Raw genomic sequence first — 19095 nt, 5'->3', positions numbered from 1 at the left:
ATCATTAAATAACAGATGTTGCACAAATTGACGTCACGTCACTATCATTAGGATATCAATTACATAATATTTTTTGTTTATTAAATCAGTTATGTTTTACGTCACAGGCGTGTACGTATATCTGTTTTGGGTTTATTCTAATTGTTTACTTTTCCATTAAAAAATATTTAAATTAACAAGAGCTTCGTTATGTGTGCCTGATTTAGTCTGTATGGTAAAAATGTTTGTATTTAAATTTAAATTAAACTTTTGTCGATTTTAGTTTTACATTAGTATTATTTTTAGATTGTCATTTCGCTGCGGCAACTTGACAACTTGAAATCTTGAAATTCTCACCATTGAAAAATAGTGCGCGTAAATCAGTAAGATTAAAATTGTAAGCGGCTTACATTCTATAAGCTATTTAAAAACCATCGTAGGTTTTTAAATTTTTTTGTTAATTTTTATTTAATGCCGAAACCATCTTCTTATTATTTCAACTGGCACTAGAGATTTAGGAAGAGAAACAAAAGAATGTCTAAGAGACTTAGAAAAACAATAAAGTTCGGAGCTTAATCTTTTTTTAATGCCGCCATAGAAATTGATATTTGTTAAGTTGTCTGAGTTGAGTTTAGCGTTTTCTATGATTTAAAATTTATGACTGTTTTTAAATGCAGTGGAAGTTTTTTTTTTTGTATTGAAATATATTTTTCCCTACTTAAAATGATAAGCAAAATGTTGAATTAAAATATTTCACTTTATCTTACGCTTCGTAGTGTTTTTAGTACAGAGAACATACATATATATTAGCACAATATATCTTAGAACAATCTGACAATGAATGACTCACAAGGCTCAAGTTTAATAATTTCAGTCTTAATTTCGAAACGCTCACGTCATAGCGTAAAAACCCATGAAAGGCTCCTTCACTCTCGTTATAAATCGATAATTTATAAATGCATCTACGCAATAATCGAATTATCGATTAAAAAATAAACAAGTTATAAAAGTCGTCCCTTATCTACTGGGGCTTAGGCTAAATAGGACCCTCAACATATAAAGTCGGCTTAAACTGGGTGTGAATGGGTCCCGCCCCCTGCAGCCGCCGCCCACCATTGGCCGCGTCGTGCCTACACTGGAGAGCCCCTACGTCGATTCGTCATTCCTTGCCCCCCACTGCCTTCAATGTATGACAGTGTACACTGGCCTTTATCTTACGCGCGGTCACACAAATCCATTTAGTCTCTGACACGACACGACGCGTGCGACATCGCAACATTTTGGGGGATGTCAGATGCGATCGTCAACTGTTATGGATCATACTAACATACCAGCTTGTGCTTTGTACAGACATATCGGTACTGTTATAGTAAGGCTGAAGATGGAAGTGTCAACCATGCTATGTTGGAGTCGGGATGTGTGCCCGGCGTCCGGTTGTCCGGAATCTATACACAGGCCCTCCGGATGTGAACAATGCGCTAGGACTAGATTAAATAGCAAATGTTGTGACTGTGATAGTGTGCATGTGGATAAAAGCCGACCTTACAGATCGAGCACAGCAAGAAGTAGTAAGCAATCACTTTTAATATTACATCTATTTTTCGTGTTTTGACTGCTTTCATTTAATTGTGTTCTATCCCGAATCAAGTTGCTATCTTTTTTAAATATTTAAAATTCGTTCCAAATTAATATTGTAGCAAATAAAAATATATTCGAATTTTTTCGAATTTATACTGTTAAAGGGCTAAGCTTTTTTGAAAAACAGCTTACCGAGTTGCCATCATTCCAAAAAAAAATATATATTTGATTATGGAACTTAAATAAGAAAACACAAGACTAAGTTCTAATCTACTTTTCCAAATTAATAATTAATTGTAAATGTAAAATAATAAGCATTAAATTGTACTAGTATATTTGACTAGTAGGTACTATATAATAATTATGTATTATAAACAGTACATCCGGTCGAGATTGATGTTTATCTAACTATTTGTGTTCGATACCGGCCACGTGATATATTTAATTAGCTCTCATCCTTGATATAATCGCAAAATAGGCTCGATTTCATAAAAAAAAACTATCAGTCAATTCTTCCTTATCGTACCTTTCACATATGCTATTTCCTCATAGAAATCTGTTTTAATGATGATGAGAATTATTTATTATAATCTTCCAATAAATAACAATGAAATGAGTATGAAATCGAGGCTACAATTACATATTTTAATTGCAAAAGCATCAATAATTCTCGAGACGGAATTAAACAAGATCGATGCAGTTTTGTGTCCTTAAGCGGAAATCAACCGCACAAAATTTTGTTTTTCCGTTTAAACTAAATTTATTAAAATGGAAAATTGTATAGTTCTAAAATGTTACACTTATGTATTTTTTTTTCTTTTCTTTGATTACTCATAATTTCGGGACAAGAAATCAACTTCGTTCATTATAATTTTTTAAAGTATTTTTAAGGCTTAGTTATATTTTCCAAAATCAGACATACGCCTAAAAAGAAATTGGAAAATCAAATGAAGTTTTTTTTTAGAGTCGTAATTTTTTTTTAAATTGTTTCATTATTAAAATAAAATTCCCTCTGCCGAAAAAAAAGGGTTAATTATTCCAAAAATTCATAAGCAATCGAAAATTACATTTTAAAGTTGTAAATTGTAGAAAAGTTGTATGCAATTAGTTTAAAAATAGGTTATATGATTTTTATGCCTAAATAATACTTTGTTATTTGGAGACAAAAAAACGGCCAAGTGTGAAATACTTCAGACAATTACAAATTTACCACACTCAGGTAAAATAAGCTTGTCGAAAGTGACTTTAAAATCATAGTTATGTTTAAAAAATTCAATACTCGCTAATAGCACATTAGTGACCACTTTAATAATTAATAAAAATAAAACATAATTTCAAAAATATAAGTTTAAAAAAATAGTCAAAATTAACTTTTTTACGAAAAGTTTTATTTTTAGAATTTTAGGATTGCAATGAATATTTTTAATTGTTGTTTGATTCGTTTTGGAAAACCCTCAGACGTCATAAATTGTTTAATGAACACGTGAGTCATTCAAAGTAATCAGAGCATAAAAAAATTTGATTGAGAAACTGATATTAATGTCCTGCCGTATACAATACTGACACAAAACGTAACCTCTCGCACTATTTGCTTTCAAGCTGATGTACTCGTACAAGTATAGATATGGACCTTCAAAGTTTTAGGAAAAATGTTTATTTTTTTATGTCGTCTATCTAAATCGCTGCCTACTCTTTTCAAGCCATGTCAAAAGAGACATATGAAATAGAAACGCTGAGCTAGGTCCTTGTAGAATCTCATGGTAGGACACACTAAAATACTGAAAATGCACTGCCCATATGTACAGGAAATGTTCATAATGTCTGCTCCGAAAACGCGACATACATATATGTATATACTAACATATTATCCAATGCTGAGTGGCAACTGCTAACCAAAACATAGATATGAAAGCATTTCCTTTATATTAAATTGCATTTGCGTTGAAAAACATGAAAAAATATGCACATATTTCATGTTAATTCCTATAAGATTGATGAGCGAATAAGTAAAAGTGTGGTTATTTCTACTAAATGGTCAGTCAAGTTCTGATTGAAACCATCTAGGTAAGAGATTGGTAGCACGATATTCATGTCCGAGTCATTAAAATTTTTTACACGATAATTACCGAGATTTTCACATAAAACCATGTTAAACGAAGTAAGTCAACCGATCTAATTATGAACAGTTATGTCAGTGAGCTCGTCCCGTAATTATGGTGTTTAGCTGTCACGCATTTAGTAAGAGATGTCGAACCCGGCTTAGACTCGCTTAATTAACCCTTTTTATCAACTTAAATAAACAAGAACACAAGTCTTACATGTCGGGAAATGTTTCGAATTACAACGTCGTGTATAGGCACTTCGTTCAAAATGATCTCTTAAAGAACAGTTACATAAAATTAATACCGTCAGTTTTTACGTTATTAAAATTAATTCGAGAAAGATTAGCGCTCGTTTTTGTTAATTTCGAAGCGGACGGGCGAAAATCGAACATCATCCTCGCAATGCTATTACCATTTAGAGAGGTTTTCAGTTAATCAAGAGTGGTATCACCGGGTGTCTCGTGATACGCGCCGCCACGCGCCTCTCCCGCCGATAATCGCACTTATTATGCGCAGTCAAATTTTACGAGCGCATCGGTTGTTAACCAGCTATTGAAAAAAATGGCATGATTCAAATTAAGACTGTACCGGTAAATAAGTGGCTTTTTCTATAGACCGATCAACGCCATTCGATGTTATTATACGTATCGATCCAAAAATGCGTATTACCCTTTTTTATTAACAAAGTATAATCCGATCGTGCAGTAACGTTGATTTGACAATTTTGTAAATGCAATCGATAACATTGAACTGAATGCCAAAAACCAGATTTCGACATAAATTACCGAAATTTACATAATTATTCCAGAGGCGCCTGCAACATCCGGGCCTCCGAACTTTTCTTGGTTTTCGAGTCGAAATTCTAGTTAGCGGGTGCGCGATTTCTTTTTAAAAAGGTTAACAAGATGCTCTCGTTTGATTCGTTTTTCGTGCCGCGAAGCCTTCTTTTGTGAACGGGCGAGCTGTTAAAAAATAAACGAACTCTTTGTTTCTCGGGGAGTCGGTCCGACCTCCGACGCGGTCCCTGCTTTTTTATGCCCCCTTATAACCTGTGTAATACCTACGTGTAGGTATCTACAGTTTTTATGGTCGCCCGGTCAGTTCTTCAATGGGCTAAGGAATTCGATCGAGTCTCATTGTTCATCTTAAATATCTTCACGTATCGCTGTTTGAAGGCTACAAAGAGGATATCAATTACTTGCCGTCCTTTCAGAAAAAGCTCCCGTTTGTTTTAATTAATGTCAAATAAATCCTATTTAAAAACATACACGTTTTGAAAAGTTCCTCAGCTCCATTATGAAAAAGAAAATGACAAGCATTAACTGAAATGTTTATTTTTTCAAAAAAAAAGTATGTAATTCAATTAAATACATACTGTTTTAGAATTAAATTCACATCGTTACGTTTCAGTTTTTTCTAAATATTCATGCGACGTTAAATCGTGATGTTATTCAAAATGATTCAATTAATCCCCTATTTTTTCATTCTATCTTAAATGTGATCTCAAAGAAAATATTTGTCCCACAGTGACTCCACGTCTTTTACGAGCTGACCTGTTATTTTTTTTACATGAACTTTTGACGGAACGGTCTCGCGGTTGCTTTTGACCGGCGCACTAATAAAATGTTATGATCGTGTGTTTAACGCGTGTTGTGTGTGTCGGGCCTTCCTTTTGACATGATCGTTATTGCCCCTCTGCGGTCTTTTGTACCTTCAATAGTTACAACATTATTATCGTGTCAATTTGAGGGCAATATAAACCGAATCACGGCTAGTTAAAGGTTCGATACTTTTTTGTTTATGCAAATCGTGATCGTGTGTTGAGATAGGATCGTATCGTTTTCTCTTTCGCTCGTAAGCTGAGGGCGGCATCGGGACTTCACAGGCTCTAGTTAAATAATAAGCGGCAAGGCGCCCTGTAACTATAATTTTCTTTTATTTGACCGCCGCTCTGCCTCCGGCTTCGGAGCGAAATCGACGCAAAACGCTAACGAGATGTAGAAAAAAAATACACGCACACATTATTATATGGTTTCATTGTGTGAGTGTGTATTGATGAATTTGACTTTGGGCACATCTTGAGTTATTTTCGACCGTTCCCACACGTTAACCAAGTTATGTGGAATCCTAACAGAATTAAGGTGGTTCCTTATTCTAATTGTAACGTTGCATGAACAAAATTAACTTTTATCTAATATTTTTACAATCTTCATATTTTGTTTGTTTGAAAATTATGACTTAATCGTTTATATTGTGGAGAATGTGATAACGCTACGAGATAGATTTCTGTTTATTTCACGAAGATTTCGCAGTAAATAATTATGTTTTCCTTAAACAATGTCGATGATTGCATTGTACATTTTAGCACAAATAACTGAACAGTTTATGTCATTAGTCACATCTAGACGCAACACTAATGATTCATACGTAGACTGAAAAAATAACTTTCTTACTGAGTAATGAAATTTTTTGGCTGATCAAATAATGTAAGCGGCATCGTTTATAATAATAATACCTTTAAATTTTTTTCATGGTAAAAAGACCTAAATTGTTCGTTCAATAAATATTGATGGGTACATATAATTATCGAGCTGATTACAGCACTTGAACTTTAAAATACTTCTTACATCAGTTGTAAGCAGAATCGATCTACATATTACATATACACGTGTAATGATATTTATTCATTGAATTATTCGCTGGACATTCGCACGAGTGTTTCCGATAATTCGATTTATCGTCACGGGAATGTGACCGCGTAATCACCATATTTGTTTCACATGATGCTGATTAATTAATTATCTATATTAACGTAATATTTTCTTTGCCTAAGCACAGGAGTCGTTTACGTTTTTAAGCGAGCGCGAGGTAGACGAATTTCCTTGGCAACTTTTCAATGAAACACTTCATCCAGTTTTGTATTTAAATAATTGGGTGAATACTTTAATTGTATATTTAAATTGGAAACGACAGATGCACGCAGAATACACCCGTAACTTAATGAAAAAACACGTCAATCACACATCAAATTATTACCTTTAAAGTATATAATGCATTCGATTTTAATGAGTCAAAGTTTATCGTCTCGTTAAATGTATCCACAATCTATAGTACTCACAAAGCTGGCAACTGCCAGTGTGCCTTCTCACACAGACAGATGTGGCAATTTAAATGGTATTTAAAAAAAAATTCAACATACATATTTACATTTTATTCAAACCGACCATTAATCTCATTATCACCGAGAACTCTAAACTATTAAATTATTCAAATAGTTTTTAATGCAAAAACTTGTCCATTAGATATTATCCAATTACGACGCAGTGAAGTTAAGTAAAGTGTGAAATACAAAAAGCGTCGGTCGATCTTAACATTCAGAATGCATTACAAAATTTATAACATAGCATGTAAGAATTCGATGACATTTTAAACGAGTTGCCTTAATAAATAAATAAAACGGTACACCATTAAAACTTGATAATCAAGTGAAAATTTATAATTCACTTCCTTCCTGGACTCAAACAATGCAGCCTTAGAGTTATTATAACTGAACGCGAAAGCGTTTCGACCGGTTATCGAACTACAAAAAAAAAAAAAAGCTTGATACGATTTCGTTATCGATAACAGAAAAAAATCGTGTTAGTGATTCACACAAGTTCAGTGGACAATTAGCAAAGGCTGTCCACCTTTGGGCCGAGTTGTATTTATTCATCGGATGTTTAACGATTACCATAATCGATAACATCGCGCGTGCCGCATACGGAACAAGCTCTCGAGCGTTCATTCAATCAGATGCTACAGAAAAAAAAATATATATAAACGTGCGCTTTCATTGAAAAAGACAAGACCGAGTATAATAGAGTCGATTTCACGAAGGAAAACGAATGTCCACGAATAGGGTTGAAACTCGACGATATCGACTTAAAAATTTATAAAAATCCATGATCAAAATTATTTGTCTTTGTTTCGGTTTTATAACCTTCATTTGTAAATAATAAAAATGTTACTTAATAACAATTTCATTTTTCATATATTAAAAAATATATTTTTTAGACGTGAATTATTATTAAGTGACATTTTTAGTGTTGGGGGTACTCAAAATGATAAATAGTTAACACAGTATTGATTAATACTTTTTCTTTTACTTAGGATACGTCAACGTTTGCGCGGCGGTTTGCCTGTTATTACTTGTCGGGGGTCTCACGCCACAGTCTTCAGCAGCACCTCATAGAAGCCGCAGCACAATGCAACGACAAAAACGTGCAGCTGATACATCTGAAAACCACCTGTGGAGCAACCCTTGTGACCTTAATAACCTTACTGTAAGAATATATATCTTTCATAGTATTTTAGTTACGACAAAAATTTAGAATTAAATTAGCATTCTACATTCGACGACCTTAAGGAAAGATTTGCTCCTATCTTATCGGTACCAGAAACACACAGGATGAGAAAATAGAATATGTACCGTATTATGTCACTATGTATGAGAAGATTGACTTAGTATATTCTCTTTTGTTTCTTACGAATATGATATAAAGTTATAAGTTAAGCGGCTCGGAGGCTTGGAACTAGAGCTAGACTCTAGGTCAGCGGTCGGGGAACCGGAGTAAATTACCCCAAATGGGGTAAAATGAAATTTTGGAGGGTAAAAATGAAACTATTGTGAGTAAAAAGTATATATTGAAGTGAAACTTCTTTAGAATCGTTGTGATTTCGAATTCGATGAAAACGAAGAGATTTCGTTTTTTTTATTCTTCTTTTTATGGGGTAATATCAACTTACACAAAAATATTTTGGGGTAATGCTTAAAAAGTTACTCGACCGCTGCCCTAGGCCATACACCTAATAACAAACAGTACAGTAAAATTAAACTATTAAACTCATTTGAAATATAAGTAGTTCCTGTTTAAGTTTAAAGATGATTTTTTTCGTTCACGTTTTTACTCGTCAATCTTTACAGACAGTCAATGTACCAGATCCAAAAACAGTCGCGCCGAAGCTCATCGCGCAGGCTACGAGCGCCTACAGGTCGGCAACTAAATACAAGGATACATTGGTAAGTTTAAAAAAATTCTTCGGTTTCATAGACTGATTCAGTGGCATACTAGTTAGCTTCCCAGATTTCTAGGCCGATGTTCGTGGGTCCGATTCTCACATCGGGCATACATTCATGTGATTGCTTGCTCTGTATTAATAATTGGGTAATTTGTCTAAGCGTATATGAGCATGTAAATCAGTCTCTATTTCCTGTAGTACAGGGAATACTAAATTAGTTAGATGACCGTATGTGACTTGTCTCCGGTTATTATTTTTATTTACTGACACAGTTTGGCTCTGATTAATGTATTTAACATTTTGTATGTACATATTTATCACGACAATGGTTTGACGAGGCGGCGTCAATTAGAAACTACTGACTGTAACTATACTGAGACCTTAGAATTTATGTCTTAAGGTGGGTGGCGCACTTACGTTGTAGATGTCTATGGGCTCCAGTAACTACTTAACATCAGGTGGGCTGTGAGCTCGTCCAGCCATCTAAGCAAAAAAAATATGCAAACGTATTCGAATTTATACATGAGCGAGTAATTGAAGCTTATTAGAAAAAGTCGCATTACTGTACACGCTGTTACCTATGGCGCAATGACGAGACGCGCGCGTAGTATTTGCGGCCGAATCTATATGCCCGCCGCGTCGCATTAAATGAACGGACGAAGCTCGCGACCGACCATTACCAATAAAACTTAGTCAACGTCGTCGCATGCCTTCGGTGCTCATTTGCACGCAGATATTATTGATTTATGTACGGGAGATGGTACTTTTCCAAAGGCACCGAACAACTCAAAGTAGGACGTCCTGTGCACCCTTTCGATTCATGAATAATTCTAGAACTAAATAGATTATTTATGGGAAAGTTTAAAATCGACACATTATCATCAATTTTATGGTTATGATTGATTGAGTATCCGGGTAATAAATTTTCAATTCGCCATTGTTATCGTGTTGGCGTTGTGCATAATATGGCTTTCGTTTGTGTCAAAGAAGTCTCCAAAAAGTTAGCATTCATATTCTTGTATAAGCAATTATAGATAAATAAAATGTACAATGAAATACTGGTTGTGAGATAGTCAATAACACCATTAAATTGAAATAATCACCGATGTTGAGGATTAAAGAAATCTCCATTGGATCGGTACACTGACTTGTTGTATCCATCCATCGCAACGTAGTTTTATGTTTCGTGAGACGATTTAAATCGGTGTCTCCTATATGAGGCAGTCAGCGCAAAAGTGTCCTAAGCTTATCATATTTGGTATGGAGATAATGAGGTTGGAATTGATTTTTACACTGCTTCATAGGCAAAAACAATACGCGCAAAAATAATGTTTGCAAAGCCATCTTTTCTCTATGGGTGAGACTATGGATAGACCGGTTTTGCATCAATTTTTTTTATGGTTTAAATAAATTGCAATATATAAGCGCGAATATGAAAAATGTTGGGCTAGGCCACTTTTGCACTGACGGTCTCATATAGCTTGAGTAATAAAATGTTGCAAATGTAAAAAAATGGCCTGTTTAAAATTCAACGTGTACACGTATTTTGGTGTGGTTTTCTCACCGTTGCGAGCGATGCAGTTCCGAGATTGCGAGCGTCGCTGTCTTGCTCGCACGTCCGGTCCGGCTGCAGCCGTTTCCTCCCTTTTCAATTATAATTTCGCATTATACTACTGTCACGTTAAAACGACTATCGGCGACAAACTTTATTTTACTAATTTTTTTTCCTACCTATACTGATAGCTTTGAGAGGCTATTTCAGCTTCGCCCTGACGTGTAGGTGAGCTAACGGTGCTCAAACCGGAGTGGTACTAACACTGCCCCTAGCAAGAGCAGTGCTTCGTAGAATCTTCCACCGGATCGGAAACGCGACCCACTGAGAAGATCCGGGGAGAAACTCAGTGGGCTGATTTATTTTACGAAAATTAGTTTAAAAAGTCGTATTACTCCTAATATTGTAAAAGACTAATGCGACTCTCGTTCACAGAGATTTTAAGAACCTTGCGTAATTTGATATTTCATTTAATAATAATTTTAATTAGAACGGCGAAAGAACTGAATAGATTTAATGTTATCAACCTCAGTTTTAATAACTTGTTATTAAGTTAAATGTCAAAGTCTGCGTTTTTTAAATACATCATAAAATGTTCAAGCCAGAAATTTAACTAAATAAAAATGGTCTAGCTTTAATACGCATTTTCAAGATTTAATGTTTTTAGTTAGAAAAGTATTTGAAGTCTTATTTCAGGGCCACACAAAGATCGCAGACATTTCAACCTACATTCATAAATTCGTAAAACATTCACGAATTTATTAGAAATAAGCGTTCAGCATTTTAATACAACGATTCATATGAAGGTTCTACGATTCTGATCCGAGGAATATAATAATTTCCGAATCGGAAGTAAGGTGGACCGATCAACAAGAAATAATAACGTGTCGATGTCGCGCCTCGAATCGCTTATGGACGATTCTTCACCACGAACTGTGATACGATAGCGAGACAAAGCTCGAAGCGTGTACATTTCGGCGATTGTATTGATATTAGATCGATTGAATGGGTACGCGGCCGTCGATGGTATCGGAACAATGAACGATTTTATGATGAATGTATCGAGTTATCGGCGGCGATGTTCGCGCAGTAGGTATGGTAGCATTGTAATAGGCTCGACGGTCGTAACGACGGCGACGTCCTGTTCGCTGCCTCCTCGTAAAACGACATTATCGACTCACAGTAGCCGGAACGAGGTACAGGACGGTGCGCATACGCGTCGAATACTGATTGCGCATTAGTATTGCGCGACACACCTGCCCGACGATTTTTTTCTGTCTCTCCCCATAATATCGGTCATTCGTTACTAATGTCTCATATTTATTGCGATTTAGACATAGGCCGGTGACGATGAACCACCATTGTTGCCCACGTTACAAGGACGTTTACGTCTTCTTTGTTTGATCTCCATCGGTTACTAGCCGAAATTTCGTAGTTAGCATATTAGGCGAGCAGTTTGCTTCGCGTTTAAATTGTGCTTTAATTTAAAAATTGTAATAATTTATCATAAATAAATCAGACAGTCACATCTGTCGTCAAGCCCATTCCGTATAAATAATAACTGGCCGCGTCGTACTAAGAACGTAATAACAAATTCAACGAACTCTACCGGTACTGTGTGACTGGCCACCGTGTGAATGTGTCATAACACTCAAGCTTTTGACTACACCGGTGTCACGTTATCGCATCAGATTTTCGACAGCGGAATCCAGTTCGCTTCCTTAAAACGTCCCCCGAGTAATTTTGAGGGCAATTACTATAAACGAAGGTAGCGCGATTCAAAGTGTGTAATCCAATCGCGCGACTTGATATGACGCGGCGCGCCTCACCCCGTGTCGCAGTTGAACACGTTTTGATTACTGCTTATGCGACGATAATCATTGTAATAGTGTCGTTATATAAGCATGAACTACATAGCTATATATACGTGTACGTACATAGCGCGATAGTGTTGTTCACACGGCGACATGCTGTCTGCAGTGTTGGATGTGTACGTGTGTCGTAAATATATCAATGTGACGCGTATGTGTGGGTGAATGTTTATTTGATAAGCTTCCGATGTTTCGAGCTAGACATTCGGATGCTAAGTCATCGGATACCTTACTTGACTGCCCACCCACGGTCATTTTGAATATATATTTCTATTATATAATCGATTCCCGCTCTATATATAAAGAAAATATTATGTCGGCCATCAATACTCGAGTTTGTTAATAGATAGCCACAAGCGACATGCTTTAAAATATGTTCGTTTTACATTTCAATAACAAAAAAATGTAAAAATACCGTCTTTAAAGAGTAGAGGTAGAGGTATTCATTTATCAGTTTAAATATGATTTCTAGTAACATTATTTTATAAGATGTTAGCGATGTTTTATTTACGCATTTATGCCATGCATAAGCAACTAAAAATCAAATTCCGAATTAATAAAATAAAAATTACATTTCGAATATTCAAAAGTAAATCCGAGAATGCGCTAATAATAATATTCATAAGCAAAATTTTACGATCTCATTGCTCGCTGTAGGTAGATTTCGGACATGGCGTGATGGACCGGACGCGCACCTGTGTATTTAGACCGCCACTGACTACATAGCACATTCCATCTCCTTGCCATGTCAACTACATACATACATACATATATGTATATACTTATGTACGCTTTATTGTTTTTGTCTGTTCGCAATATTCTGTTTGCATTAGCTGTTCTCGTTTTTTTTTAGTTTTTGTTTTTACCTTGAAAAGCAGATGATCATAGCTCACTCGAAGGTGAGGGATCACCGTCGCTCATAGTCGCCAACGATGCCAGAGTCACAGTCATGCGAGTACTTATAACCACTAAGCAATATTTTCAAATTTCATTTTTATATTTCGTAAATTTTAATTAAATCTCCGTACAATGACTAAAATGAAAGCTCTTAGTATTAAAATTTACTCTAAAGGGTCGTATTACGTGAATGTGCCAATATTTTTCAACGAGCTTGTATTAATTCCCTTAAGGTCGGTATTTAACAAACGCTCGGCTAATACGTTTGTCCATCCAGTTACCTCATATCAGATTATTTCGAACATAATAATCGTAAATTCACTTCATTACGTCTATTATCAACGCGTTTTACATTAACCGGTATCTCAATTTCGATCGTACAAATTAATTTTTGTGCGACGCTTTTGAAAATTTCAATTGGTTTCCGAATATCGAGATGTCCGTTCGCGATAGCATTATTGCACAATGCGGCGTTTGCGGGGGATTGTCGCCTTTCCGAAATCGGTTTTAATTAATCGGTATTGTTGGTGTGGAATTTTTTCAAAGATGGGGATGGCGTTCGTTACATCTGCCGCTGACCGTTTGGTTCGCATTCGATTTTTTATTATTATTTTTTTATTTAATGTTTCCGCTTTCGTTCAAACTTCGAACGCGTATCGCAGTGCACTCCCGACGAATGTCATTTATTGATTCGTCACCGACTAATTTTAATATCGATTTCAGTCTCAACTTACAGGCGACCTTCTTATAAATAATCTATGCGTCGGTTCGTGTGACGCTATTAAGAACATGAAACCTTAATACATCGATGTACTTATTTTTTATAAGTATCGGACAGTACAATAAGAGAACCACGGGGTCTTTGGGTCAATAATTAGCTGGCTTAAGATACCCTCGTTTATTGAATAGATGATTATCTCGCATCTAATGTCCACTCTACCGCGACCCTTCACTCTTAAGCAGCATCATCCAATTAAAGACTAAACTAATTTGGTCCGTTCTTCAATCCTAGTATACACGCCTCTGATTTCTAAGAACAATTTGCGACTGGTAGTGAGTGCGTGTGGGAGTTTAATTTGATATGCTCTACTATTTATAAGAGATTAAAACACTATGACAATTATTTACCATTCATTGGTTCAAAAATGTTTTTAATTCAATAATTATCTTAAGAAGACATAATAACCAATTTTTGACCTACATATATGAACTAAAACTATTCAAGAGCGGTATATGGGTCGCGACCCTCTGGCGTCTAATGCGAAGTGGTTACCAGAGATAAGTATCAACAACAATAAAAAAGAACACGTGCTTTTAATGGCAGAAATATGCAGAAAATATAATTTCTCATTCCACTCCCTATAACAAAACACATTGCTTCTTAGAGACAGTACCTAATTAGCACATCGATCTTGTTATCAAATCGAATATAGCTCGTCCGATTCGGGAAAGTCTTGCGAGAAGTAGCTTCCGGTGTGTCGCCCTTTTCTACGAAACTCAGTGAATAGTTATATTAACATAATATTCTATTTTCATCTCTCATAGAATTGAACGGGACTAAAAAAAACATTGATTCATTAGAATACCTTTATATGATATATTTTTTTTTATTGCTTAAATGCGTGGACGAGCTCACAGCCCACCTGGTGTTAAGTGGTTACTAGAGCCCATAGACATCCACAACGTAAATGCGCCACCCACCTTGAGATATAAGTTCTAAGGTCTCACGTATAGTTATATATGTAACCGTGATTCTTGTATTATACATATATATATATTTTACCATAGAATTATGTTTGAACGACTTTCCACTGAATATGTTGCATTAATATTTTCGTGACTCACGTTATGTTGAATTGAACGTAGTTATCAGTTATAATTGTTATATTTGTTTTGTTACAGGCGTTGCAACTGCACAGTTTCCAGAGCTTCGACGAATTGATAACCCAATGGGTAGGAAACGAGTGGCTTAGGAAGTTTTCGTTCTCTGCAGAGGTGCTGCCTAAAGATAAAACACTTTATAAGGAGGCATCGGAGCAACAACTTGAGAGTTTAATGGTAAGTTGTATTTTTTTTTATTCTCGGTCTCGGTCGTACCTCTACACTATTGTAGAGATGCCTGTGCATACCATACGACGATAGAGGAAAGCAACGTCTAAGTCGTGTCCTGTCTCTGCTGATGTCCATGAGGTTGAACCGTGGCCACCGAAACCAAGGAACTGATTCCAGGATCAAAAATACGTTATCCACTAAAGGATGCATTCTTAGAGCCTTTCTTCTTACTGGTGGTAGGACCTCTTGTGAGTCCGCACGGGTAGGTACCACCGCCCTGCCTATTTCTGCCGTGAAGCAGTAATGCGTTTCGGTTTGAAGGGTGGGGCAGCCGTTGTAAATAAACTGAGACCATAGAACTTATATCTCATGGTGGGTGGCGCATTTGCGTTGTAGATGTCTATGGGCTCCAGTAACCACTTAACGCTAGGTGGACTGTGAGCTCGTCCACCCATGTAAGCAATAAATAAAAAGAAGCCTGATCTGTGTGAGAAAGAGGAATAGAGTTGAGCACAGCAAAACTGTTTAGTACACAGTTGGAAGACAGTTGGGTTCTCGTATTGCACAGCCCAAGAATCAAATAAGTAGCCGATAAAGTTTTACGGTCATGAACGGGGTCATATTGTTGTTACCTAAACGAAAACAATGATCGGAGAGCGATGTACGTATTCGCTGATGTCAAAAACGTGCATCCGTATGTGTTTTTCGATCGATTTCAAAGAAACGACATCGTCGGTGGCACTCATTGTTGTCCGCCGGCCATCGTTTACGTGAGAACCGTAATATTTCGCAACCATATTAACGTAACCGTCGGGCGCAATCGAACTCCTTCAGAAAGATAATCGACGAACTTTAAACGTATTATCTTTTACGTATTTGTAAATATATATTTTTGCATTTGTAAATTGATTGATTTTTCGTCATTGTCTTTAATTGCAAAAAAAAACTTATCTTAGGTTACGATATCATTTGCGATAGAGCACGTATTATTTTTTTTCGCTAATTTGTTAATTCTTGCTTTGTTCTGTCTTCAGGATAACATCGATACTGTTCTTCCATCGATGTACAAAGCTCTAAAACTGATAGTGGCTGGTTTGCACGCGTTCTCTAACGGTCTCAACGACAACATCATAGCTGACGAAATTTTGAAGGAGAACACCAATCAAACTATGCACGATGTTCGAGCTGTTCTCTGCTACTTTTCTGTGAGTATGGTTATCTATATATTAATACGTGAAGCAAAAGTGTTGTACCCCTTTTTACGAAAATCCCGAGGACGGAGGAATATGAAATTACCCACACTTAGAGAGAATATAGAGAAGGAGTACACAATGCTAATATTTTTTTACAATTAGGCATTAGGAATACATTAAATCAATAAAACAAATATTACACACACTACCATGTATTTGACACACACACACGCGCATTTATACTGTTTTGTTTATTGTTTAATTTTCTGTGGTCAAATTGAGAATAGATTAGTATTTAGTAGTCTTTAATATTATTTGTCTATAGTGTACTATTGGCGACATCTGTGATTATAGAAGTTTAATAGTATTTGACAATAAAACCATCATAATGGTCAAACTTATAGTTTAAACTAGCGACCCGCCCTCGCTTCGCTTCGGAAACATTAAAACACACATGAAACCAAAAAAAAAAAATAAAAAAAAAAATTAAAAAAGTAGCCTATGTTCATCAGGGACAATGTCGGCTTCTAATGGAAAAATAATTTTTCAAATTGGTCCAGTAGTTTCGAAGCCTATTCGAAACAAACAAACAAACAAATCTTTCCTCTTTATAATATTAGTATAGATTAGTAATTATAGTCTAATTTCGACTACTAGGGAACCACTAGTGAGTTATAATTTTGTCTACGTTGTTCAGATGAATTGCGTATATTCAGACGTTTCTTTTAGATTTTTCATAGCATTTTAAGTTACTTGAAAGAAATATTTTTATTATATAAATGAAAAAGTTATTTTGAATTTCAATACGTACTAATTTAACTAACGAATACAATATAATTTTGTTGCAGGACATTATGAGGGCGCGAAATCTTGAACTCATTCCACTACCTGAGTCTGAGGTTCCGGTCATACCATCGGATAATATGGTGACCGACGGACTTCTCATCTACAGAGACACTCTCAACTATTTGGAATACTTGAGACAAGTCTTCAAGAAGCTGTATGGTTAAATCGTTTGAAAACTCATGACTGGCCAAGAGGCTGCCAATGAAGAGTGCTTCCTCCTGGCTTTCCACGGCTATCGTACTTATTCTTTGGTGCTTAATAAACTTAACAACTATACTCTTCAGTTGGCGTATAATGTTGGGTTATTAATCTCATTATAGTTAAATTATTCGCACCTTTAGATATTTTAGCTTATGAATGTAGTAAAAATGTCATTGCCATTACTTTGCCATTTTGGTCTAGATCGAAACAGTTCCTTTGTTTTTTGTGTAAATAGTGACGAATTTAAAAATAAAAAGTATGTGTATTATTTATTACGTGCAGCGAATTAACTTTCTAAATTTTCCGATTATCCTAGTCAAGGTCTAACTTATTTATTTGGCGCTTAAATTCCACTTTAGTTTCGGTTTTTTTATTTTTTTATTTATATATTATTTAATTTAGATTTTAATTTCCCCGTCTTTAGTGTTGTGAAACGTATTTTAATTGTGCTAATCGATAGTTTATATTATCATAGAGTTATGATAATATAAACGATATATATGAGATAGTTTATATTATCATAGAGACTTACTGTACGGCATACGTTCAAGCAGCCTTGATTGTAAAGTTTGGAGATTTAAGTGGAAAATACGTTTCATGAGCACTCCGAAGGCAGGGTGGTGGTAAGGCCCAATCATTCCGTGGACGTTGATCGACGACAATGTTGGTCAAATTGTTTTGTTGGCCCGTGCCTGTCTCTTGTGAAGAATCATGATTGTGAAATTCGATAATTAATTCTATCGAAACTAACATTTATTGCTACGACCACAATAAAGTCGAGGCTATATTACTCTGTGAACTACCTTTTAATTGTATATTCTAATTCCTAATTTCACAGTATTACTTGACACTTTGTTAACTATTTATACTGTTACGGAAATCCAATCAAATGTGTCGTCTAACTTTAATAGAGCTGTTAATTATATAATTGTAAAGTACAGTGCCAGTGTATTTATGACTTAATCATTATTTGTACAGTTCAAATATGTAGTACTTATTTATAACTGGTGCAAACACTGGGATTTCTGTGTTTGTGAAATTAAATTATTATTGCATTTATGTGTGTTTTTTTTCCATCGAATCCCTCGCATTTTCGATTGTTACGTCATTTTTTTCCACAGAACACTTTGATACGTCACCGACAACTACTCGTAAACGTTTAGAAGTTTCTTAATTTAAGCAAAGCATAGAAAATTACAAAAATGAAAATAGAAAAGGGAAACATGTACTGAATGTGTACAATTAAGTAAAAATAAATTATGAACATTGCACATGCACTTAAAAAATTACCACTTTATATCTTAGCTTCTTTTGCTTTCAAAACAAATACAAAAGGCAACACTAAACTTTGTTCCCATGGAACGTATGGAAACAATTTCACGACTTTACACAAGACATTCACGACCTCATATTTGCGTTGGTGACTTAGTCGCCCTGACAAATTAGTGACTCTACGACGGGAACTCTGAAAATACTAACAAAAAAGATTACAACAAATTTTATTCATAACTCGCACAAGCAAAAGTAGATTTTATTGCGTAGCCTTAAAGCTTGAAGTCGATGGATTCGCTTGGTCTTGTTTAGTTCTTGGGGTGTAAGCTTTAGCTACTGATCACGACCTCTCAAACGTCCCCGCTCTATTTACTTAATGTGTTAGTGATGACGAGGTCATAATTTGTCGTCGGGAGTCCACTAGGTGTAAAATTTGGTTTGTGGATTAAGCGGGAGAATCAAAGTGTACTAATTTGGCCCCCTACATTGCGACA

The 19095-nt window shown here is 35.5% G+C and overlaps 1 protein-coding gene across 1 annotated transcript; it reads left to right on the top strand.

Moving 5' to 3' along the window:
• Positions 1-1203: 1203 nt before the first annotated feature.
• On the top strand, positions 1204-18386 carry LOC114249079 (uncharacterized). The gene is made up of 6 exons (XM_028182550.2): positions 1204-1547; positions 7809-7981; positions 8623-8718; positions 14940-15095; positions 16124-16294; positions 17131-18386. Exons 1-6 carry the CDS (start codon positions 1274-1276, stop codon positions 17290-17292), a joined length of 1032 nt encoding a protein of 343 aa, XP_028038351.2. The 5' UTR covers positions 1204-1273; the 3' UTR covers positions 17293-18386.
• The last annotated feature ends 709 nt before the right edge of the window (positions 18387-19095 follow it).

The sequence above is a fragment of the Bombyx mandarina genome, chromosome 23 (assembly GCF_030267445.1).
Source record: "Bombyx mandarina strain Sakado chromosome 23, ASM3026744v2".
Lineage (NCBI taxonomy): Eukaryota > Metazoa > Arthropoda > Insecta > Lepidoptera > Bombycidae > Bombyx > Bombyx mandarina.
The sequence above is the reverse complement of the archived record's forward strand: the minus strand, read 5'-3'. Positions and strand labels throughout refer to the sequence as shown.